Raw genomic sequence first — 24875 nt, 5'->3', positions numbered from 1 at the left:
GTTAAATCCACTGTCACTTTGGGGGTTTGCGGCTTTTGACATGCAGTTGCGGTGTACCCTACAGCTCATGTACAAACACACACACACACACACACACTGACTGCAGACTACACAGACTTTTACTACAAGCACAGTAGGTATGGGTGGCTCTAATGAGCCCGAGGCCGTTTAGCTCTTAATGTCTGGTGTAAATGTCCTTCATGTCATTACCGTGCAGAAACAAAAAGTTGTCCTAAAAAACAAAAACAAAACACTCATCTTTTGATTAAGCTGATCTTTTAAGTTTTCCTTCTTTTCTGTCATGCATGTACTGTTACAGCGGTGAATGCTTATATTATATTCAGTATTATTTTTAAAAAAGTCAAGCGTTCTCAGACAGCTTTTTCTACATTTACTGTAGCTCCTACAGACCTCTGGCTGTGAGGACAGCAGCCTAATCCATCTGCCGTTCAAGCCTTTTGTTTGCCAGGGGCAGCAAATCAGAAGAAAGCTGGTTTAAGAGGAGAGTGGCCTTAAAGAAAGATGCACTAAATCAGCTTAGACAGTGGGTGATTCAGGGGCTGTAGCAAGGCTGAGGATGAGATAATAAAGCACGCAAAGCTACTCTAGAAGAGAATTTGGAGTTGGAAATGAGAAGGAATCAGCCCCTTTAAAATAAAACCATTTCCTTGTGAGTGATGCGTAAACACACTGAGAAATAAAACGCTGTTTCTCAACAGAGTGTGGACTGCAGGATATAAGGTAGATCTGAGGGTATGAATGCCCTCAGGGGACACGGGGGAAATAGTAGGATACTGTGCCATCACATTGCTTCGGTTGAGTTAAGGACACTTCAGTGTTTCCAGATGTTGTTGTGCATCTCTTGTCTCGCTATTTTACTGACTGCAGATTTCATGAGCTGGGCACCTTTTAAAAAAACACATGCATTGTTCCAGTTTGGTTTGAGTGATTGTTAAAACACTCCTAACAGGACCTGGAAATAAATACTCTTTGCAGCAGGGATGAAACTTAAAATAATTTATTAACACTGGTTGCACATACAATTTATTAAGATGGATAAGACCATAACATACAAAAAAATAAATAAATAAATACTCCCAGTCTCCCCATAGAATTCAAGTATTGGTTGAGGTGAAATGGAAACAGTCTTCAGAGCCTGTCACACCAGTACTCTGATGTTTCAGTGTAAGAGGGCACGTCGATGTGGAAGACCTGTGGGTCAGACGGAGGAGTCTGAGGAGGGCTGTTGACCCCCGAATCACTGTCGTGCTCAGATTGGTTCAGCTCTGCAGCTGCACTTTTCACTTCCAGCTTCTGGCCTGGAAGTGATTCAGGCGGGGGCGGGGCCTCGGCTTTTGGCGTGATGTTTTGCAAGTGCACCACCTCGCTGTGCTCTTGCGCGCACGGCAGAAGTACCAAAATATCCTTGCGAAATTTGGAGCTCATGCCGAAGTAGATGAGCGGGTTGTAAAAACTGGCAGACTTGGCAAAGAGGCGGGTGATGATACTGGTTGTGCTTGGCACGTGGAAGCCCCAGGCTGACCACATAGACACCACTGCATATGGTGACCAGGCCAGGATGAAAGCAGTGCAGATTACAATGGAAATCTGAAAAGAGACATAAGGAAACTATTGTCAGCACTTGAGTAACGTGAAAGGAGGTTTATGACCGAGCGGGCGCTTTTAAGTAGACCTTTTAAGAGTCCCTTTTTACATTTCTAATCAAGCCTTTCAATAAACCCTCCACAACTAGACTCGACTATTTTCCTTTTGTCCTACCCTTGTGACGTCCCGCTCCATTTTCCTTTGGCGGGCGGTGAGGTAACCGTCAGCTGACATAGCATTCGTGGTTTTCACTGTGTTGATAATGGAGATGTAGGAGAAGAGCATGATCATCACCGGGATGAAAAAGCAGAAGATCAGGATGGATATGATGTAGGACTTGTAAATAGTGGAGTAATTGGCTTTGGACCAGTCCACTTCACAAGTTCCATAACCTCGATCTAAGAAACACGAGATACAAGGTCAGATCACGGCTCTGTTGTCATGTTGCATGAAGCACCGTTAAGTCCGATGCATAAAACAGACCTGTGTAGCTGCCCCAGCCCAGGAGTGGAGCAACAGACCAAAAAATCCCTCCAGTCCAAATGCAGATTAGTGACACAGCAATCGTGTTGATGCTGATACAATGAGCTGCGAGAAGACAGAGCAAGGACAAGTAACATGAGTACAGCCTGCTATTCTCACACCGTGGAACTGACTGCAGGATTGTTTGCAGTTTAAAAACAGTTTAAAGGTCATGATTTTGGCAACAGAAAAAGTTAGATGCAGAATTTTTGACTTGCTATGAATTTTTGTTGAACAATGAAGTCTTTTCTTTTTTAACAGCCTTTGCTGACATCTGCGACTGAAAAGGGCCTCTGTTGATAAAGGGAAGAAAATAATAGTTTGTTCTATTTCCAGGCAACGAGCAAACGTCTAATTTAAATATCCCATATTATACGTGCAGAGCAGTTTTCAAGGATTTCAGTGATTTTAATACTGAGCTGTATTTTGCGTATTATCTGCACTGGTTTACCTGCACATTTCATTCTCCTAACTCATTTGCACACAAAAACACATGCAGTGGGGTTTTTTCAGATTTAGATTTAGTATAAGAGCGAAGGTTTTAGCAAACGCAGCTGGTGCCACACCACATTTACCACTAATGTCCATAGTTTAACGGCAAATGTAAAAACACTCAGGTTAACATGAGCAGCCACAAACAATAAAATCCTTTATCCCTCGCCGACAGCAGAAGCAGTTGCTCAACTAAATTTCCAGCATAATTAAGGCATTTTTTAACATCAGTTGCAACCCCCAAAATAGCAAATCTCACTTCAAAATAAGTTAATAATGTCTTTGAGAAATAAAAATGAAACTGCTGGAGACGAGTGGTCGTTATTTCCACAGCTGAAGCCTGTAATGAGCTTTCATTAGCACTAAAAACACCACACTCTCCTGTCAGATAAGAGACTGCTGCTGGAATGCGAGGAAGGCCAAAAGGCTGGGCTAAAGCTGTAAACCTTTGTTTGGATGGCATCCCTTTATGTATCTGGTGATGCTGATCACCGTCAAGGTGTTGATGCTCGCGAGGCCGAAGAGCAGCGTGAAGAAGCCGTCCACCTGGATGGAAAGAGAGAGAGAAAGATGGACTGGTAGTTCCTGATGTCACGTCTTCAAAATATCTGTGAGTGGTCAGTGACGCCTCGGGGTAGAGAGCCAGTGCCTGTCTAATGTCAGACCTTTGTCTGCCGAGTTTGCTTTAGATTTTATCAGATAGAGATGCTTCAGATAAAGAGCTCTTCCTCCCTTTTGGTCAATATGCTCCAGACACAGAGCCTTTCCTCTGATGTAAGCTGTACAGGTTCAATAAGAGGATGTTAAAATGGAAAATCTTTACTGCGTCTGCTAATTTGTAGATATTAACTTATATCACAGGAAAATTTGATTTGACTCTCAAATATGGCAACACATGGAGCTTTGTTGCAGTCAGCCCAATGTTTGGGAATCTTTTAATCACAGCTCTTCTTAAAGGAAATGATGCTACTGTGTTTCAGTCTGGCCCCAACTATGTAACACCCAGCTCCTGCTGTGCCATTTCCAGGTGATGGGGATCAGTTGAGGTCTGATTACTTTCTTGATCTTCCTTAAATGTAATCCTATTACTTCCAAGCATCACGTTTTTTCACCCTCATTTGGCAGAAAACTATCTTACTAACATTGGTATGGTTTTTATTAAGCGTTAATCTTATGTTTCATTTTAGTTCTTATAAAATTTCAGGACCCTTTGCAATAAAAATAGTGGTTTAGTGCAGTTTAGTGCAACTAATCTGTCTTTTATTTGGCTCTCAAGAAGGTGATGTAAACTTTCATAGACCTTTTACACTGCTGCATCATTTCTTCCTCCGAACTTTCCTTCTGTAATGTCACATGATCCTGAGAGGCTCTTTCATATCTAATAATGTCCTGCCCCACCGAGTGTGAAACACGGGGATGAGGCCCAGCTTGCAGCTCGCTCATGTCCCATCACGCTCCATGCAGTAATGTGCTTCTCACATGCCTGTCTCCTTCACCTTTCTATTCTTTTTCTCCACTATTTCTGTCACTTTTTACCTGATTCCCTTATTTACGTCTGAGGCTCCCTGCCTTAGCCCACTTCTCTTGGGGGAAGGTGAAATAAGAGAGGTGGGGTACTTCCCTTCCCAATATTTCTCTTTCACCGGAGATTGGATGACTGAGATATGAGATCATCTCTGTGAGTGTAGGGAAGCCTAAGAGCAGCAGAGCTTGAGTTACAGTATCTCTTTCACTTAGATTTTTAAAGTTTACGTTCTCCAGACTAAAATATATTCTGGTTACACCGGCTTGTTTTTGTATGACTCCTCAGAGACTTCACTCGCTGCAGCACGGAAATCACAATTTCTACCACGCCTGGCTTCGAGCAAGAAAATATCCTGGATGAATTCCAAGCTAAAGTATGACAAATATTTCTTTTCAAGCTGAGGCTGTAGGAAGAGAAAAACACAGAAATGAATGGTTAAATATAAGATCCTGCAATATAAGTGCATGTAGGTATAAAATTCAACAAATAGCCACCAAAGCAGCTCTTAACCGTTCACTGTTTGGTTGTTGACAGGTGCCCTACTGCTAGAAGAAAGGCCTCCACAATGGTAATCTTATCACGATTTAACCTCCAGCCCACATGTCTACTAGAATAATCCCTTTCACGTACACACACCCACACGCATATACACCTTACTGTTACACTTCCACAGATTCTTTTAATGTACTTTATTAACTGAGGGCTGGCCAAAGACAGCAGATGCACACGGATGGTTTTTTGGTGACTCTGCACAGTCATAGCTCCTGCGATAAGACTTGTTGTTCCAAATGTCAGTATTTTGAAGTCTTGTTCGAGTTTGGCTTTTACCTGGCAGGTCCAGATCCAGGTGATCAAATATCCATCATCCTTGAAGATATTGAATATTTCTAGGATTCCCCGGGAGTAGCCGAATATTGAAATGCTGGCATCAGAGATTGCGAGGTTTAAGGTGAGCAAATCGGTTGATTGAAGTGTGGCCCGCTGCCTGTACAGGACAAACATCACTAAACTGTTTCCAAACCAGGACAGCCATCCTGCAGGGAGGGAAGCACACAGAATATTCAGGGGATACCTAATTAACCACATAGCATAGGATACTAAATCTTATGGTAGCATATGACATTGTATGGTGTTTTATTTTATTATATTTTATCATATTGTATCATATGTAGTAGTATAGTACTATTAGATAATATGTTACATACAGTATAGGAACATGTACGTATGTATCATTGCTGTTAGTTCTGGATCTCATCCTGAAGTGACTCCAATAGTGTGACTAACCCGTGAAGCTCAGAGTTAAACCCTTTTACTCTGTAGTCAGATAACAAGCCAACAGGGTCCCTTTCTTTTTATATCTCAGACTCTGTGTTACACAAAATCTCTCGACTATCTTAGCTGGCACGGTCCAAACCAAACTGTGGGTGTCAGCTGTGGACTGGCCTTTGGAAACAAGAGTCGGTTTTGTTCTTGACACTTGAATAATGTGTGACTCTTTCATGCGAATGTAGGAAATACAGTATATCAAGCAATACTGACACAGTAGCATAACGTACAATCCAAGTAAACATATTTCATCTGCAAACAATACACATAATGCAAAAAATAAACATTGCATTCTAGCGTATGGTGGTTTACTTACCCAGCACTAACAGGTAGACTCCAATGATGGTCTGTCCTTGATCAGACAGAGGAGGGTCTGTATGCAGGGTGCTCAGGTTATTATTCCTCCATGGAATATTCACCACCTTCAGAGTGAAAGCCTTCAGCGTCAGCTCCATGGCCTGAATTTCGATGCCTATGCATGAATTCTTTCTGTCCTCTTCAAAATCCCTGCTCTCCTCTGCTTTCAGTAGACACTGCAGTGACACACGAGCAGGGATGACCGGTCAGTTCATTTTAAATCCAGCTTAGACACAGTCACTAATACCTCACTACTAACTGTCCAAATGACTGCAGCTGTAATCCTATCTACTGCTTAACAACTAAGAAGATAGAGGTTTTGGGTGGAAATTTGAGGCAACAGGGAAAGGTTCAGTGGGTTATAGTCTAATTTTCAGAGTGGCTTCGTAAAGCTTAAAGACAAAGGTCTCGTCTCAAGCAAAGCTATCTTAAAGCCCTCAGCAGAGATCAAAGCGGTGCTGAACAATTTCAAACGCCATCTTGTGCATTTTCTTTGAATTGTGTCCTGCAGGTTTGTGTGAATGCCAAACAGGAATTAATGACTGAAGCTTTTCAGTTGGGCAATAGCACAGAATTGGTATTAAAATTTCAATATATTACTATTAATAATGTTCTGAAAAATATAAATAAGAAATGTATTTACCCTTATCCAGTATTAACAGGCGCCTAACATCAAGTGTTTGGGCAGCATTTACATTTAAGAAAATTTTATTGTATTTAGTACATAAACATAATGTAGGTGTATCTACTGGATAATAGATACTGATTTTTAAATAACTGTACATGAATAACTTGACTTTATTATAAACTGTAATATTATGCTGCAGTATATTTCTAACCAGGCAGCTCATTCTCATTCTCTCGACAATACTTTTGTCATAGATATAACACATTTTGGGGTCAACTTGAAAGAGAAAGAGATATGAAATGTAAAAGTGAGGTCAGAGGTCAAATGTGATGTAATATTTGGATACTTAGAATCCCCATACAAAAGTCTAATTTCCTAAATGTTGCGAATGGCAGTAAGAAACATACTTTGAAATAGAGTTTCAGATCAATCTATTGACTTGAAGAAAAGATGAGAGCTCAAATGTGATGATACTTGAAGTCTTCATGCAGTACTTTCTGTATGCTGACAGCAAACATCACACTTGTACGAATTATAGTTAAAGTTATAAGGATTTTTGCCATTTTTTGATCAATAAATCATTAAGTTAACCTAGAAGACCTTGGTGGATGTAACCAAATTTTAATGGAGTTTTAACATGACTACGCTCTACACCCCTACAACGTTTTAGGGGTCAATTCAGAACATTTCAAGCCCATCATTTTAACAGAATGACACGCACACATGTAAACACTACTAAGAACATCTGTGGAGGTAACAAAAATCAATCCAAAAACAATAATAATAAAAAAAAGTGCTGGGATACTAATAAAATTGAGCTTTGTCAGCTTTTCCATCTTGACCATTCAAATATCTGCTTACACTTTTAGTCCAACTCCTGAACTACTCTCAAGAGTTGTGTTCCTGTTTCTGTACTTCCATTTAGGAGGTGATGACTTTAGACCTGCTGCAGTAACCACACGTTGTCTAAACACAGATGACATTCATCTAAACATACACTAAACCCCAGAAATATCATATGAAGCATAATTTAGTTTGTTTGAGCTAATGTGTGCACTGAGAAATGTGCTCTGATGTCAGAGTGAGAACATCTGGCACTTCAGAAACACGATCTTTATTTAGCTCCACCAACAGATGCTGGTGCAGTGTTATTGATTAACATTGTTTTGTTCTGTGAAAACTTATAATTGCAGCACATCTCCCCTCGTCCACCTTCTCTCCTTCTTCTCTTCACAGTGAACTTCTCTGTGGTGACACACCCACCAAAGGGGTATCCTGAACACCCCCCCCCTCAGTTTGTATTTAGTTCACAGTGTGCACCTTGTTTCTCTCTTCTGGCTGCCACAGTTCAGGATGTGGTGGGAAGGGCTGCTTGTGCTTCTGATGCCAGATGCCTCTGTGCTTCCGCGTCTTCTTTCAGCCTCTGAAAGCCAGCGAGCAAGAGAAGGAAGGAGCCAAAGGGGAAAATGAACCTCTGACCCCAACTGTCACCCGTCCAGCAGCAAACACTGAATGCAGTCTTTGCACACCATACCTTCAGCCAGAGACTCAGAATGACACTGTTGCTAGATGTTAAAGTTCCTATTTTAGTTCGCATAATATGAAGTCATGACACTGTTGATATCAATTTCCTGCAGCAGGCTGGAAAGCTATCCTCCTACAGTGAAATTAAGATGATTAGGAGTGCATGTTATAAAGTCATTGTTTAGTGCAGCTGCTCCTGAGATTAAACTGTTGCTAAAGGACAAAGGACAAAGAAGACCCCACATCCAATCTACAAGGACAAAGCTAAAGACAATGACATCTGTCCACAGAGGATAAATGTGTGAAGCTGGCATCTTGTGGTCTGTCAGCTGCTGTGCAGAGATGTGGGCTCTGTTCTGACAAAAATCCATGAATCAAATACAGGTTTTGCTGAGTTAAGCACAAAGCACTGGCACCTACCATACACCGCACAGTGCTTAAGTGTTGCCACATTACAGGAAGACGACAAGATTACCTTAGCGCTCACCTGTATACCTTGGCACGTGTTTGAGTTCACAAAGCTGGGCAATCACGGTGCACCTACAGTAGGTCACTGTATCTTTCTCTCGATCTCGCTCTGTCTTAAGCAAAGCCAGAGACAGAGCAAGCAATTTTCCAAATGGAAAATCACAGACACATATGCTATTATGAAGGTGTGTGTTAAAGGCTAAGAGCTGTCTGAAGGCCACAAAGCCTCTCTTCACTGGGGACATTCACCAGGTCAAGAAACCAATACAGGATCTGCTTGAAAAAAAGTGTGCGTACTTTTTCCCTCCCTGTCACTGAACGACAGACACAGGGACTGATTGTATGAAAGTAAATGGCTTGCCTGTCATTTTCGTCTGCTAGTCCATGCGTGGCATTCGTAGAAATACATTTTCACATCTACAGGAAATCTGTAATAAAAATTGTTCGAGGGGGTTTCTCAAAAGGTGGCCTCTAGCAAGGCTGGTAGTAGTGACGGTGATTCTACAATTTATCATAAATGGATTAGAAGTAAAGCTATTTACTGCCTCTCCATGCCCCTGTGTGCTGGGTCGTTAATATGAATAATAATCTCTGCAAGGCTGAAGCCTTTTAAAATTTCCTGCAGTGGCTCAGGAAGTAGAGCAGATCATCTACTAATCAGAAGGTTGGTGGTTTGATCGCTGGCTGCTCCAGTCTGCATGCCAAATTATCCTTGGGCAAGATACTGAGTATGAATGTGTGTGAATGTTAGATAGAAAGCACTTAGACATAAGAACAGTGCTTGTGTGAATGTGAGATAGCTGTGCTCAAGCAGAAAACTGCTATATAAGAACCAAGCCATTTATATTTTACATAAAATAGGGGAAAAAACTTCAAATCAAATCAAATCACTTTTATTGTCACATCACATGTGCAGGTACATTGGTACAGCACATGTGAGTGAAATTCTTGTGTGCGAGCTTCACAAGCAACAGAGTTGTGCAAAATACAATAATGTAAACAAGCAAAATACAAGAATGGCTACATCTGAAACTAATAAATATATGTACAATATATAATAGTATATGCATTTCAAGGAACATCGAGCTGGCTTACTGGCGATGGGATGGGATAGGTCCCATTAAAAAAAACACAAACCACGAATGCCTGCCCACAACATGTTCACACCTATGCTTCAAAGGCTTCGTCACTCTGCGCAAATATAATTTCACACAAGTGAGGAATATGTTTAAACACCGCGGGGAATCTTTTTACCCAATGACATAAACTTAAAGCTTCATGCTACAGTTAGATGCTTTGAAAAAGTTATAATTAAAATGTGGATATTACACGTTGTATGTGAGGCAAAGCTCTCATGAAGTAAACAGAGACCACAGTTCCTAAGTTCACCTCAGACAAAGACCAGACTGATTTTACTGTTCCCTCTGCACCTAACTGTTTCATGACTCCACAGCCAAGCCTGCTATAACCACAGATTGCTGCTCAAAATATAATTATGCTAAAATAGTGCATGGTGTTACAGTGTTAAGTTGTCCAGTTGAGCTGTCTGAAATTGCACAGAGGAAATGAACACTTTATATTATTGGTCTTATCTGCCAGCTTTTTATTTTCAGGACAAAAGTGCAGCACTTTTGTCTAAAATACCATTTTTTTGGATAACACCTTCATATAAAGCCCATATGAAATAATAGATGAATGGTTCAGTATGCATTTGAAGTGAACACAGGCTCTGTGTTGTGACCAGCAAGCAATGTGGACTGGTTTTGTGGCTCAAGATCTTTGGCTCTGGACCACATGCAAACATTTTTTTGGGCACTGGGTCTAGTTTGCAATTTCTCTTCCTGAGTGTGTTTGTGTAAGCAGGTAACTTATGTAAGAGAGTCTCACTGAGGGCTGAATGTTCGCCTTTCCTAAAGCGGTCTGCACATCACCTTCGACATAAAGGGATATTTGGCCAAAGTATAAATGCGGAAATATCAACCTACAAATCAAACTCTAGATCCTGTAAAACCTTACGTCCTAAAAGTATGTGAATACAACTGGTCACCTAGAGCCACGTGCTTTTCAAGACTAAATCTGACAGATGACGGCTTATGCTTCCATTTAAGTTTACATGGAAGCGCTAGTAGCTGATGTGAATGGCCAGCTCTTTGCATCAGCCTTCTTTACCTGTGCTCCAACACTGGAACTCTTCTTGAAACTTCTGGGGACTAAGAAAATTAGTGATCTCCTTTGACATCTTGAAGGAATCCAACCTGTCCCTTTGCATGATGCGTTGCAACACATAGGTGCCTGCTGGTGCGGGACAGGGGTAAACATGTTTCAGACATTTTAAACCTTTTAAAAAGCGTGACCTTATTAGTAACAGAAATGTCCACAGCTGTCCTAACGCCTCATCAGGGTGAGTGAGTTGACCCGTGTTTGACAGAAGGTTAGTGGGCTACATTATTATCCTCTCCCTGAGCAAAAACTTGTTATGCTTAATGATGACAGCTTCGCTACACCTAATCACCCATATGACACATGCCTGGCTGGGCTTAAATAAGACAGCTGTTACTGACCTGTTTACTTGGACGTCAGTGTAGCTCCTAAGCAAGAACATTTATACCTCTAGTCTTAAATTACTAAATTTCAGACAGTTTTAAAAATGTAAATGTTTTCTGCAACTCAGAGGAAGAAAAATCCAGTTTTTGTTGTCGTTAGCAATGTGCTAGGTGTCACTAAGCTAATAGCCAAGCTAGTTAGTGCTAGCTAGTGTGTACACAAGGCTAGATTAGTTTCCTTGTGATTACATTGAGTACCACGTAATTATAAGTCCAAACGGTGCATGTGCAGTTGTGGTCTGAAGTTTACATACACTCATCACAGGCAATGTCATGGTAATGTGGGGCTTTTAATAACTTCATTTAACAGTTCTTTTTCTAGGGTAGAATGATTGTACAGGATACATCTTCAACGACTTTAAAAACAGGAACTGGGTGGACAGGTTGGAATTTATTTTGAATTTCCTCTAATCCACATAATCAAATTTATACGTGAAAGCTCGAATATTCACACCACTTACCATTTGAACAATACTAATATTTGCAAATTTTATTGTAACTTGTACAGCCTCCAACAGAGAAATTGGGAAAGTGCAACAATAGAAGAGAATGGTACTTTTAGGGATACTTTAACACCCCCACTGAGGGTCTAAACTCGACAATGCTAAAGACAGAAACTGAGGAATCTGAGAAGAAGAAGGAAGAAACATATTTGTAGTGACATCTATAAAAATTCAGTCCTTTTCTTTTATTTGCAGATGTGGAATGTGTACAAAATCACTATTCATGTGTAACAAAAAGCTATTTTTTCAGAGACACCCACATGGCAGGTAGAGGCTTTTATAGACAAATCATGTTTTTCGTGGTTTTAGTTCAGTTACAATGAACAACATCCACTTTGGGTCATTTTTCATCATCCCCACCTGCATTCCTACTCATTATCATTTATCCACCAACTGCAAAGTTTAAAATTTAAACTTGTTTAAACTTTCACTCAAACCAAAATATTCTAACAACATATTCTGTTCTAACTGACCGCATTCCTGTTTTCATGCTTTTTTCATTTGGCACTAGTGATGGGATTTCCGGCTCTTTTTAGAGATCCGGCTCTTTCGGTTCGGCTCACTAAAAAGAGCCGGCTCTTTCGGCTCCGAACCGGCTCTTCGGGTTGTTTTGTTGCTTTAATTAATTTATTATTAACAATAATATAAAATTATGCACAAAAGGAATTACTAACGTAAAAACAAGTGGTTTTATTTATATATGTTTATATATAAATATATGCGGTGGCCCCTAGAGACAAAACACGTACAAACTCCAAAACACATTTCTAGCATGAACTGAACTTCCAAAGCAGAGCTACTAGATCACTTAAATTACACAATTGAAAGCATGTGTGTATTGTTTGTGTATTTATACACAGGCACTCATATATATATTCAAATAATTTAAAAAAAAAGTTCATTTACCTGTTATTACCACACATCAAATCCGGTCGTTGGTACTTGCTGGCTTGTGTAGCCACAAGATAACAAAGGCTCAACACTGCGCCCAGCATCCTGGAGCACTTCTGTTGTCTTTTGTACGTGTTTTGAGTTTTTATGTGCTTCTGAGTTTTTACGTGCTTCTGAGTTTTTACGTGTTTTGGAGTTTGTACGTGTTTTGGAGTTTGTACGTGTTTTTACGTGTTTTGGAGTTTGTACATGCTTCAGAGTTCGTACGTGATTTGAAGTTTGTATGTGCTTTGTCTCTAGGGGCCACCGTAAATATACTTTTATTTATTCACTCCACATAAAATGTAATAAATAAATCATATAATACAAAAATCAACTATTCACATTTCAAGTTTTAACTATTTAAATTTTCAGCTTTTTCCTTTCACAAATTTAAAGTGAAAAGAACACAAAACACTGCAAACCACAACACAATTAAATATAAATTATAATATGAAAACTAAAAGAACATGCATATTCTCTGTCATATGGACCTGCATGAATAAACTTTCTCAATCCTTTATCATCTGCAACCGAAAATAGTTGTGGATGATTACTATACCTTTCTAATGTTGTTGTCCCTGCCTCTCTTTCTCTCACTCTGGCTCTGTTCCTGTGCTACTGAGTGTAACTACCGCCCCTCCCCCCCTCTGCCCAGCGTAAAGCACAAGGCTCGCGTGCAGAGTGAAGCGGGAAAAAAGTGCGAGAGAGCGGCTGAGAGAAAAAAAGAAAAAAAAAACCACGTGACGGCTCGCGATAAGGAGCCGGCTCACGTCGTTCACGTCAAAGAGCCGGCTCTAAGAGCCATTTCGTTCGCGAACGACCCATCACTATTTGGCACCCTTAAAAGGATTAGTCCAAACAAATACATATATTTCTTTATAAAATAAAAGCAAATGGTTAAAGTGGGACTTTACTTGAGTTTTATTGTCAAATAAAGGAGAATTATTCTAGAACTATTGCCTGTCAACTCATTTTAATACAGTCATAAAAAAATAAAGTTTAAGTTATTCAGTACCATCAGTAATGTTTCTAAACAATATTAACATTGAATACGACTCTGAAGCACAGTGAATTATTGGATCATTTGCCCCTGTTGGAGGAAGATGGGTGGAGTCTTGTCAAGGCTGAACTGAAGCAGCAGCAGATTCTTTCTTCCAGAAAAACCTGAAGTGCTTTTTCTTCTTTTTCAGGCACAGTTCTTGGAGATCTTTGTTCTGCACTACGATACTTCACATCTCTTGGAAAAGCTCTTCATGCTGCACCTAAAGTTTTTTTTTTTACACCTTTTCTTCAGTTTTTCTTATTTTTCTTGATACTTTCTCAAAGTTCTTTGTTTTTCTCTTGCAATTGTTTATATTTTTATTCTTGAACTTTCTTTTCATTGTGCGTGTCGTTGTGTTTTTTGTTGTACATTGTCATGGATGGCCAGTAACTCTTGATGTCTCCTCTGCAGTTCTTGAAGCGCAGACGGGATGTCTTGATGGTTTTCTCCTGTTGTCACTTCTCCTTTTGCATTTCAGTATTTGTATACTGCGCTAAGTTCCCTGCAAATGGGTATCTTTGCTCACCATTGCCTGGATTATACTCTGCATTTCAGTGCATATTTCCTCCAGTTCTTTTTTCTTGTACTCAATTTCAATGTTTTTGTCATTTATTTCCTTGTAAAATACTCATAATTCAATATTTTTCCCCTGGAAGTCTTAGAGAAGATGTTGCATCTCTCTCTGTCTCTTCCAGTCTTTCCTTGTCTTGTTTCTGTCGTGCATTTCTTTGGAGCATTTCATTAAACATCACTTGAAGCCCTTTGTTTTTTTCCCTCCATGTTCTAGAGCAGGGGTGTCGAGCTCCAGGCCTCAAGGGCCAGTGTCCTGCAGGTTTTAGACATCACCCTGGGTCAACACACCTAAATCAAATGATTAGTTCATTGCGAAGCCTCTGGAGAACTTGAAGGCATGCTGAGGAGGTAATTTAGCAATTTAAATCAGCTGTGTTGGATTAAGGACACATCTAAAACCTAAGGCCTTTGAGGCCTGGAGTTCGACACCTGTGTTCTAGAACTTGCACTGCATCTCTTGGTGTTTTTCGTAAAGTTTGCCCTGCAGGTCTTTGTATTTAGCTTCATGCTCTTCATTTCTCTCTGCTTCTCCACTTGAGTTTTCTCCTCTTTCAGCTGGGTACACATTCAAATGTTACTGTCAACAGCTATGTAATTATTAGGATGACCTATTGTAGTTTCTACGAACAATTCAAAACAAATTTTCACAAATTACAATATAGTTGTAGTTGAAAACTGAGCCAAAGCCTTAATCATGTTGAGCAGAACTATTTACAGCAAAACAGACAAGCAGAGAAACATACACAGAATTGTTTAAGCCCTTCAGAATGAAAAATCAGACTGCCACTCCTTACATCTGGACAAAATGCAAACTGTTGACAGACTGTTGACAGACTCGCTTTTATACCCTCCCATTATTGTGCAGAATCAACTCACTCACTCAGGTACCCAAAGGACAGATTTGAAGTCTGTCACTGCCATGTAATGACAGCCATCCTGTTCAAGCCATATGTGGAATATTATGAATGCTGTTAAATGTTAGCAATTATTAATATGTTCTATGTCAAATCATCAAACAATGAATTTGGGCAAAACAGAATCTATCTTGGCTTCATAAATTTGTTGCATTTCTTTAACCATGTTCTCCAGGTGTTGTTTTTCCTTTATACAATGCTGAAATGCTCTTCTGAAGGCTTCATCCCACTGAGGAGTGCTGGAGTCATCTCTTTGTCTTAGGTTCTGTTTCTTCTCAGAAATTTTGGTACCTTGAAACAATGCTTGAAACAAAACTCCTTCAAATGTCTTCAAAAATATACAGACACTTATTCCAGTGTTAATAAAAACTTGACGTATACCTTGTGGCATCATGTCTTAGAACTGTCAAATCTCTTCCTATTGAATTTCTTGACTCGTTCAAATGGCACATAAATTTGTGCGTTTAGTTCCTCAGTAAGGCATGAAAATTTGGGATGTTAATCGTGACTCGTTACTTTGACGTGGAAGTTACTTTTTCTATCACCTGAATATTTACCACTTCTATATTTAACAACATTTTACAACTGCTAATATAATTGTGAAATTTTTGAACCTTCACAACTGAACTGTGTCATGAAATTACCTCTTCATCTTCTTTTTGTGAAGATTTTTCTTGCAACCATATTTCTCTTGAAATATGCCTTTAAATTACAATACAATCAATCTTTTTTTAAATTTATTAGTTTTCAAAAGAAAAAAAGAAAAATGTTCATTCTACCTTACTTGTATGCTTTAGTAAACAAGAAGCAAATTCAGGTCAGCGCCTTCGAACAATGAGGCCGCTGTGTTGTATCATGGAAACGTCGATGCAGTTTGTGGTCTGTTTATTGATTCCACTGATAGCTCCACTGATATCTTTGGAGAAAGTGGGTCAGCCATAGATGCTGAAAGAACAGGGAACCGTGCAAAAGGCACTGAAACAAAGTGAGTTGGTGAGACAGGCTGAATGTCAAATAAATGTGTTACAATGCAGTAGTCAATGAGTAGCCATGTAAAATACAAAAACAGCTCAGTGTTCTTATGAGATCATTTCTCATCCCTGAGCAAGGGTATTTATTTGGCTCACAGTGATCAGGTGCATGCAGACAGGTGATAAATGTGAGTAATTTACATAGATAAATGCACAGAACACAGAGGATTTTCAGCAGCTCTCTCCAGCTCATTTCCATATGTGTGGGTTCAACCTCTGAGACCTGGTCTCACTTAAAAGAAAGTGCTTTCCTGACCACCTGGACAACATACCAGACAGTCCTTAGTGGGTCACTTAAAAATGCAATGCACAGATGCAAAACACCTGGTACAGTCTGGGCCATTGGGTATCCGGTCTTTAAGTGACGACGTGATAAACCGGGGTCCAAACTACTCTGCGTTTTTATTACCACTATTCATTTTAAAGCTCAGTATATTATTTGAAAGTCCCAATGCAGCTTTCTTTAACAAAACAGACTGTACCGTCATGTCAAACACAGCAGGCAATGAGCAAGAACAGCTAATAAAGTTAGCACAGAATCTTGTTCATTTATTAGCTCCAGTCATTTAAAAGAACATGTCACAATCTTGTACAGATTCACAAATACCCTACCTAATCTCTGTTCTAGGACGCCCTCTGGACCCAGTTCAAATGCTCTCTACAGAAAAGGGCAGAGTTTTGGGTCCATAATTATTTTCTTTTTACATGTTTCCTTTAGCTGGCATTATGCAATCTTTTAGTGACATTTCTTAGCATTTCTATGCTGATGACATTCAACTGCATATGTCCTTTAACCTCCTATGACCCGAACTCTTCCATTACATGCATTTTTAATTTCTCTTTGATATTTGGGCCGATTGGGACCTGATGAATGTAAAAACAAAGAATTACCAGATCTTTTTTTTTTTACCTAATTTTTGTTTCTAAGAAAAATGAGAGCCACATATGAGGATATTCGTTTAAAATTTCGATAGAACAGTGGCAGTATAATGTTCTCGTAAGTGGATATCAGGCCCCCGTAGAGCAAAGTTTAGTATTTTGGTCTAAATAACCCAAAATGTGATGTCCACATATGTGGACGCCAGGTCCTAGGAGGTTAAGCCTCATCAGATGGATAGGCTGTCCACCCTAGTCCAGTGCTTAACTCAGGTTTCTGATTGGCTTTCTAGCAACTAACTTGTTTTAAACACGAACAAGACAGAGACCATGATCATAACTCCTCCTGAGCTACACTCTAAAATCAGTCAGGTTCTTGCTTCTTACTGTCCTTCTGCTAAGTCAAATATTCGAAATCTTGGAGTAACATTTGATTCTTCTCTGGGCCTTGACTTACATGTAAAATCTTTGTCTCGTTCCTGTTTCTTTCGTTTAAGGAACATTTCTAAACTGCTACATACGGTCTCCTTAGGTGAACTGGAAACAATTGTTCATGCATTTGTGTCATCCCGTTTAGATTATTGTAGTGCTCTGTTACCAGCTTTGACAAATCATCTCTTTCTTGCCTCCAAGCTTTACAAAATGCAGGAGCCAGACTAGTAACTCGTTCTAGCAAGCAAGCTCACATTACTCTAATTTTATATTCTTTACATTGACTCCCAATTGATTTTAGAATTTATTTTAAAATTCTTGTTTTTTGACATACAGAGCACTAAATGGCCAGGCCCCAGGTTATTTATCCAAGCTTATACAATGCCAAATACAAATACACCACTGCTCGTTGTCTCCACTCACAGATAGTTTGTTGGTTGTACCCCGTATACGACTGAAGACAAAAGTGGACAGAACCTTTCAGTCTGTGGCCCCAAGGCTGTGGAACAGTCTACCAATACAACTACGTTTGGTTAACTCTGTGGAATCCTTTAAAAAGCAGTTAAAAACTTTTCTGTTTAAACAAGTCTTCTGTTGATCAGCACTTTTTAATTTTTTTAAATTTACATTTAACCTTTTATATTGCGTATATTGTCTGTTTTGTTACTTAACATTCTGTTTATTTGAATCTTTGTGTACAGCACTTTGTGACTTTCTATGAAAAGCGCTTAATAAATAAAATTTACTTACTTACTTAAGCACTCGCATACACATTCCAGAGAAATCAAAACAGAGACACAGAGAGCAAGATTAAAGAAAAAAGAAAAGCAAAAAAAATCTGCGCTAGAGGCATGTAGACCATGACAGACGTACTTTTAGCTGAAGCTCATGATAAGGAAATGACCATAATCCAAGCATGATGTAATGAATCCATGGATGACTTTTTTAAGGTCTGCTTGAGATCAAAATAATAATAATAATAATAAATATAATTTTTGTAACATTTCTTAGCTGGGACAAACAGTTTTTAAATCAAACCAAAATTTAGAGTTCAAGGGTCAATATTTAAAAATAAACCTATACAATAAGCTTTAAACAAAGAATCATGTTTGACTTGACCCAGAAATATTTTTAAGGAGAAAAGATTTCTTCATCTTTTCAGAAAGTGCTGAACGTTGAAGTGACATAAAAGGCTGAATGACACTGACTGATATAGAAACACATCATATTATTTTGATATGATGTTGTATTTATTAATGATTACTGCTGCTCCTCCTTCTTTTCGTGTCCCTCCTGCAGCTCTGTCTTCTCATGTGTCCTGCTTGTTCTTGTGTTCCTGCTGCTCCTATCGGTACTACTGCATCTCCAGCCGCTCCTGACACATTTCCTGCTGCTCCTGCTCCTCCTTCTGTTTCTGTCGCTCCTGCAGCTCCTGCTACTTCTGCCGCTTTTCCTACTCTTCTCGTCATTTCTCCTGCTCCTCTTTGTGTTCCTGCTGCTCCTATTGTTTCGACCGTGCGTCCTGATGCTCATGCTCCTCCTGGTCCTCCTTCTTTTTCTGTCACTTTTATGGCTCCAGCTTCTCCTACCACTTCTCCTGCTCCTGTTGATGCTGTTCCAAACGCACCTGCTACTCTTACCATTATTGTTACTCTTACAGCTCCGGTAACTGAATCTGAAATCTGGTAACTGAATTAAATGCCTATATCATAACAATTCAAGAATAATTTCATTCATACACACACAGACACACAAAGACAGACGCACACACAAATATATATTTTAAATCTTTTGTAAATTTGCACCAAAGCCAATTCTATCTATTGTCTTGCAAATGTCTTCCATAAATTGTAATCAAGAATTCTTTGCCTTTAATATCTTTCATATCTCAGCCTCTAACCATGGCCTAATTTATTAGTGATAAATAACGTTTGAATAACAGCTAATTATTTACTTTTCTGTTGAAAGCATTTCACACTAAGTAGCAAGCAGGTACCTTAGAACAGCAACACATCTACAGGTCCACACTGTGTTTAGAAAAGTTTAACATTAACGTGGACACTGACTGTCAGCTTTACATGTCCACTTTATCATCTGTCACTTTCTGAGCAGTCCTTACCTTAGAAAATAATCTCTTCTTCCTTTTCTGTCCTCTGTTTTTCTCCACTGCAATCCAGAGCAATTGTGTATGCATCTTCCCAGCATCCTACAAAAATGTTTCATTCTGTTAATACTATGACAACATTCATTTGAATTAAAAGTATTCAAGGGCCTTTGGCACATTAGCAACAATCAACCTGGTTTCTATATTTCAAAATTTCATGTTTTTGTAAAATAACAAATTTTCCCCAGTCTCCAGGAGCCTCTGAAATGGCACAAGTCTCAATTTTTTTCAGGAAAGAGAAGCATTAAAGTGCCAGTGTGTGTTTTTTTTACTGATGGATGACACAAATTCAAGTGTGCTTTCAAGCATAAAATACAATTAAAACAAACACACACTCACACACACATGTACACATAGATGCATAGTTTCTGTAGCTAAATAACAAACAACACCAGATCCTAAGATACAAACATTTTCATGTCTCTGTTATAGGGTGTTGACTTTGTCTAGAGGCAGGCTGCAAAATGTTTAAACATGGTTGGTGTAAGAATGGGCTGTAAGAAAGTACTTGCTTTGTTATACCACACCAAAAGAATTACAAATACCCATGTACAATGCCATTGTCTCCTAAACCCAGTTAGACAAAATAAATAAGGAGGGATGCCAATCTGGAACAGTCTTTTATCTCCATGATCAGTGACAGGAGCATTTCTTTACTTCAGTAAAATTATTACAAATTCAGTAAGATAATATGCTACTACAGAGCAAAAACTTACTGAAGTAATATATATATAATTCAATTTTCTTTTGTAACAGCAACAGAAGTACAAGTCCACACTGCTTTTAGAAAAGTTTAACATTAACGTCACTGCCTTGTCACCTTTACGTTTCCACTTTATCATCTCTCACTTGCTGAGCAGTCCTTACCTTAGAAAATAATCCCTTTTTCCTTTTCTGTCCTCTGTTTTTATCCACTGCAAGCCACGGCAATTGTGTGTGCATCTCGCCAGCATCTTACAAAATGTTTTATGCTATTAATGCTATGACAACATTCTAAAGGCACCTGACACATTTACTAAGCTCCACCCCTGGTTACGATTGAGTAGCAATCCGGTTGTTCAGTCTGACGTCACTAGCCGTGTCTGGGTCTAAACTCCGCTGCAGGTCCATATATCCAACGATCACTATGGCATTACTGAGAGTTGGAAAAACAGTCTAAAGTCTTTCATCTTTAATAAAATGATCAGCGTTCTGCTCTACCAGGTGTAACAATTGAGTTTAACATCCAGGCATCCATGAAAATGGAATTTATGACATTTAACGGAGTTAGAACTTAGCAGGAAGTTAGCTCGCTAGCTTCTATCTAAATACAATATAGCATGTCCTGACTGCAGGGTTTTGGAAACAAATTAAAACGTACATCTCTGTTATCACTTCCAACATAAATGAAGACAGAAAACGAAACAGCAGTGACGTTTGTAGGGTTACTGAAGTTTGGCTAGCTGGTATATAATGATGTGCTACGTGACCGCTAGCGACACAGCTATGCTAGCATAATATGAACAAGCTAACTTTTTTTCCACTCGATAAAAGTTAACGTGAGTGTTCTCGGTGGTCAGGAACAAATGTAATCGCATGGCAGGGTGCTGTAAAAGGACAAAACTTCAGCCAGGAGAACAACTGAGATAATCCATCCACAATACGAGGTTAGTCATTCATATACTGCTGCATGGGCTGGGCTGTAGTTACATCCTAACGTTTTAAAAACTGAGCTTAAATAAATGATTAGCGGTAATAAAAGCCGAGGGAGGTCAGCAGTGATCACTGACTGTTTTAGGAGCTTTTTGAGATCAAATATAAGAAAATACAAAACATTAAACATGTTAACAACACAAAATCCATATTGAACGCAGACTACTTTAGGCCCGGAAGTAGGATTCGTCGCGTCATCACTGAACAACCGGATTCGGTCTTTAAGTGATGACGTGATAAACTTGCGTCCAAACTAAGGCTGTTGTTAGTTAAATGATTTTAAACTTGTTCTATTTAATCTGAACAAGCCTCTGAGAGATGCAGTAGTCACTGTCGGTTTTTCTGGGTTTTTATTACCACTATTCATTTTATAGCTCCGTTTTTAAAACCTTACGATGTAGCCCTTGCAGCAATAAATGAATGACTAACCTCGTATTCTGGATGTATTATCCAAGTTGTTCTCCTGACTGAAGTTTGGTCCGTTTACAGCACCCTGCCCTGCAATGGCATTTGTTCCTAACCATCGGGAACCCTCACGTTAACTTTTATCGAGTGTAAGAAAGTTAGCCATACTCCAGCTTTACTGTGCTAATGTGTTTATATTATGCTAACCGTAGCTGTGTAGCTAGCCACCACCTAACACACACAGCCAGCTGTATCCAGCTGTATCCAGTAACCATACAAACCTCATTACTGTTTAATTTTCTGATTTCATTTATGTCAGAAACATAGAAATCCCTCAGTCAGAACATGGTGTGTGTGTTTGCAAACAGCTGAGCCAACGGCTTAATCTGCTCTGTTACAATTACACCTAGCATCTTTTTTTTAAGCAGATGCAACACACCTTTCACCAAAAAGTAACACCTCATAAAAATTCGAGAAGCCATAAATCTGCGATGAAAGCAGAGCAAGGAAGGATATGATAAACTTGCTTTTCCTTTGAGGATTACACTGCCACATGTCCAATAAAAAAACATGCCAGCTTAGTAACTGATCTGATCACAGCTAGTATCTTAATTTTTGCTAACAAGCAGAATAAAAAACTAAAATCTGCAACCATATTTTACATGTTTAAAAAAACATAGTTTATATAGTAATCAATCTGTTATGAAAAAAGATTATTTGGAGCCATTTTTGGCTTCTTGGTGTGTTTATGTATGCACACTAGTCTCTGCTTTTGAGCTCACTGTTTGTGTGTACCATCTCCTGGGGCAAATATCTGTCTCTTTCGCTGCTAAAAGCCCCATTACGTTCACTAACTATGCGATAATTCTGTCTGCCAGCTGTTTGGTGATAAGTAGGTAGTGCACAGGTACAATGGAGTGGTGAGAGTGGGCCCATCAAAAACACTGACCTGGCAGAGCTTATGGCAGTTGATTCCTTCCTCTGAATATCCCCATAATTGCTGAAAGCAGCCACATACAATATGACGCATATGGCATTTTCATGCTTTTTACATTTCGTGTCACTGCAATAAGCTGTAAGCTCTGTGGCTTTGAGGCTCAGATGGGCATGCAATATAATGCCAGGTATCAGTGGTATCACTGGGCACACTGTAGAGGTAAATTCACACTTTACTTTAACTTTAATTATACAGTGGTTTCTACAGGATGCTGCAGTGGCACACATTAAACTTTAAAAGCCTCGGTGCTGTGCTACCCTATCATACACTGTATCAAAATTACTGTCTAAAACATTTAATAATTACAGCAGGATTTCTTCCTGTTCCTTATGTGGTACTTTCTCGGATGACATCACTTTGAAAGCAGTTGACACATGCAGCTTCTTCTGTGACTCAGCCCTCGTGACGTACATTTCGGCTCAGTATGCGTGTAATTAAAGTTTGTGATGTTTGTATTGTTTCCCTGGAAAGAAATCACAGCAAGCGCTGACTTGAGGGATTTCAAAAACACCGCTCTCATAGTGGCCTCATTCTTTCTCTCCAAGCGATTACGCTGCTTGATTCACTGCTTTGTATAGGGGCACCTCCGTTTTACAGGTCATGTGGCAGAGGTCAGAGTCTGCACTTGGATCAACTTAGTACTGCAGGGTGATCTGTTCGGTTCTGAGGCTCATGCTCAGTGGCAGAAACCAACCCAGAAGGGCAATTTCCACTTGGATTTCCTAAAAGAAGTCTATAAAATAGCGTAAAAATATGTGGTGTACTGGGTTATGTTTTGTGTTGTGATCAGTGCTGTGAGAAACTGCAAGATGCTCTAGGCCCCATGGAGATGAAAGAGCTCCTGCCCTCTTCCTGTGCATGTGGCCAGGACATTCTGCTTTGAAACATCCCGATAAAACAAAATCTCACCATGGTGTCTTTGAGAGATTTTGTTGTGCTAGACAGAGGGACACCAGGGGGGCTATGGACACAGTATGTTGACTTAATCATGATAAACAGGCGGACATGACATATACCAACAGTAACAGTTTCGCTTCTGTAGCTCTCAGGGATGTGCTTTGATTGGATTGGAATCATCCTGTTACACATCTGTAAACGTTCCCTTGGTATGTTTTGCTGAAAACACGCAATGATAGATGAGCTGGAACTTATATAGAGTATTCAAAGTGCCTTTAACTACAAACCACACACACACAGTGCTTTTATTCTGCACCTTATAAGTACTTTCTAACTAGATGCATCAAGGGCAATTGGCAGAATACAGGAGCCAAGGACTGAACCACTAAATTTCTGATTGGTAGATAACTGGCTCTACTTCACTGCCTTTAGATCTGTGGCTAATACTGAAGCACTTTGTTTTAATTGTGTGCCTAACTCCTTCAGCACCTGGCAAAGCAAATCATATTCAAAAGGCATTTGATTACTTTAATCTTTACACATTCTTACTACATTACACATGGACGAATGTTTGTTTTTGATCCATATTTAATACTCTTAGGTGAGCTTATTTTATCAAGCAGAAGATTTGATGACCAGCCCATCTAAACCATCATTTTTGCTCTGATCAAGGGAGTGTGATTATGGTTTGATTTGTATTACTCTTTGATCAAGACTGAAATATTTCAAACTAATGAATGAGCATAAATTGCCTGGTTTTTCCTTTTGTGCCATTATAAGGTAGACTTTACTAGTTTTGTGAGCTTTCAATCGTTCATCAAACTAATGCTTTGTGTTTACACTAATTATTAAACTTAACATGCTACTAACCTAAAACTAATTTGAAACTGGAGATCCTGCTAAACATTAGCGCTGGACTAATCCAGACAGTGAGAGATGTAAATCAGCCTGTTGTCAAATTGCTTCACACTGAATCTGACCGGAATCTGAGGTGGAGCTGAACGTCACTCTTGTTCTCACTTGAATGTCCCAAGGGAAGGGCAAAGATGAGATAAAGCCAGAGAGGATAAGGAGAGTGTGAAAGGCAGAGTGACAGAGTATTATTCCTGTGAAAATGCTCAGTCCTTAACGGACTTGCACTTTTCATCAAGCGTTTTGGCTGCATATGAACTGAAGGAATGCCCCGCAGGGCAGCCTGCAACTCAACCTGACAGTGTACTGCTCCACCTCCCCCTCGCTGCACCAGGTCTACGTCTTAACATGTCCACCTCAGTCCAATTTAAGTCCTGAGCATCATCTCCGAGGGATATTTCTACAGAGCAAAAATAAAACACACCTCTCATTCCTTACAGATGTGGCCAAAATT

At 39.5% G+C, this 24875-nt stretch overlaps 1 protein-coding gene across 2 annotated transcripts; it reads right to left on the bottom strand.

Moving 5' to 3' along the window:
* Nucleotides 1-1038: 1038 nt before the first annotated feature.
* LOC146695733 (visual pigment-like receptor peropsin) lies at nucleotides 1039-22603 on the bottom strand. Of its 2 annotated transcripts, none has more exons than XM_085478114.1 (8): nucleotides 22565-22603; nucleotides 19474-19560; nucleotides 5787-6003; nucleotides 4973-5178; nucleotides 3066-3165; nucleotides 2089-2193; nucleotides 1780-2003; nucleotides 1039-1608 (listed from the first exon to the last, which is right to left on the bottom strand). In XM_085478114.1, the coding sequence occupies exons 2-8, from the start codon at nucleotides 19546-19548 to the stop codon at nucleotides 1150-1152; spliced, it is 1386 nt and encodes a 461-aa protein (XP_085334240.1). In that variant the 5' UTR covers nucleotides 19549-19560; nucleotides 22565-22603; the 3' UTR covers nucleotides 1039-1149. The 2 variants fall into 2 exon arrangements, with proteins under 2 accessions (XP_085334240.1, XP_085334239.1); XM_085478113.1 differs by lacking the exon at nucleotides 22565-22603 and adding an exon at nucleotides 20386-20837.
* Between the last annotated feature and the right edge of the window lie 2272 nt (nucleotides 22604-24875).

The sequence above is a fragment of the Copadichromis virginalis genome, linkage group LG13 (assembly GCF_057382275.1).
Source record: "Copadichromis virginalis isolate Kocher_CV1m ecotype Utaka linkage group LG13, C_Virginalis_male_GT1.1, whole genome shotgun sequence".
In the NCBI taxonomy this organism is placed as follows: Eukaryota; Metazoa; Chordata; class Actinopteri; order Cichliformes; family Cichlidae; genus Copadichromis; species Copadichromis virginalis.
Note: the sequence above shows the minus strand (reverse complement) of the source record. Positions and strands in the feature narration are given on the sequence as shown.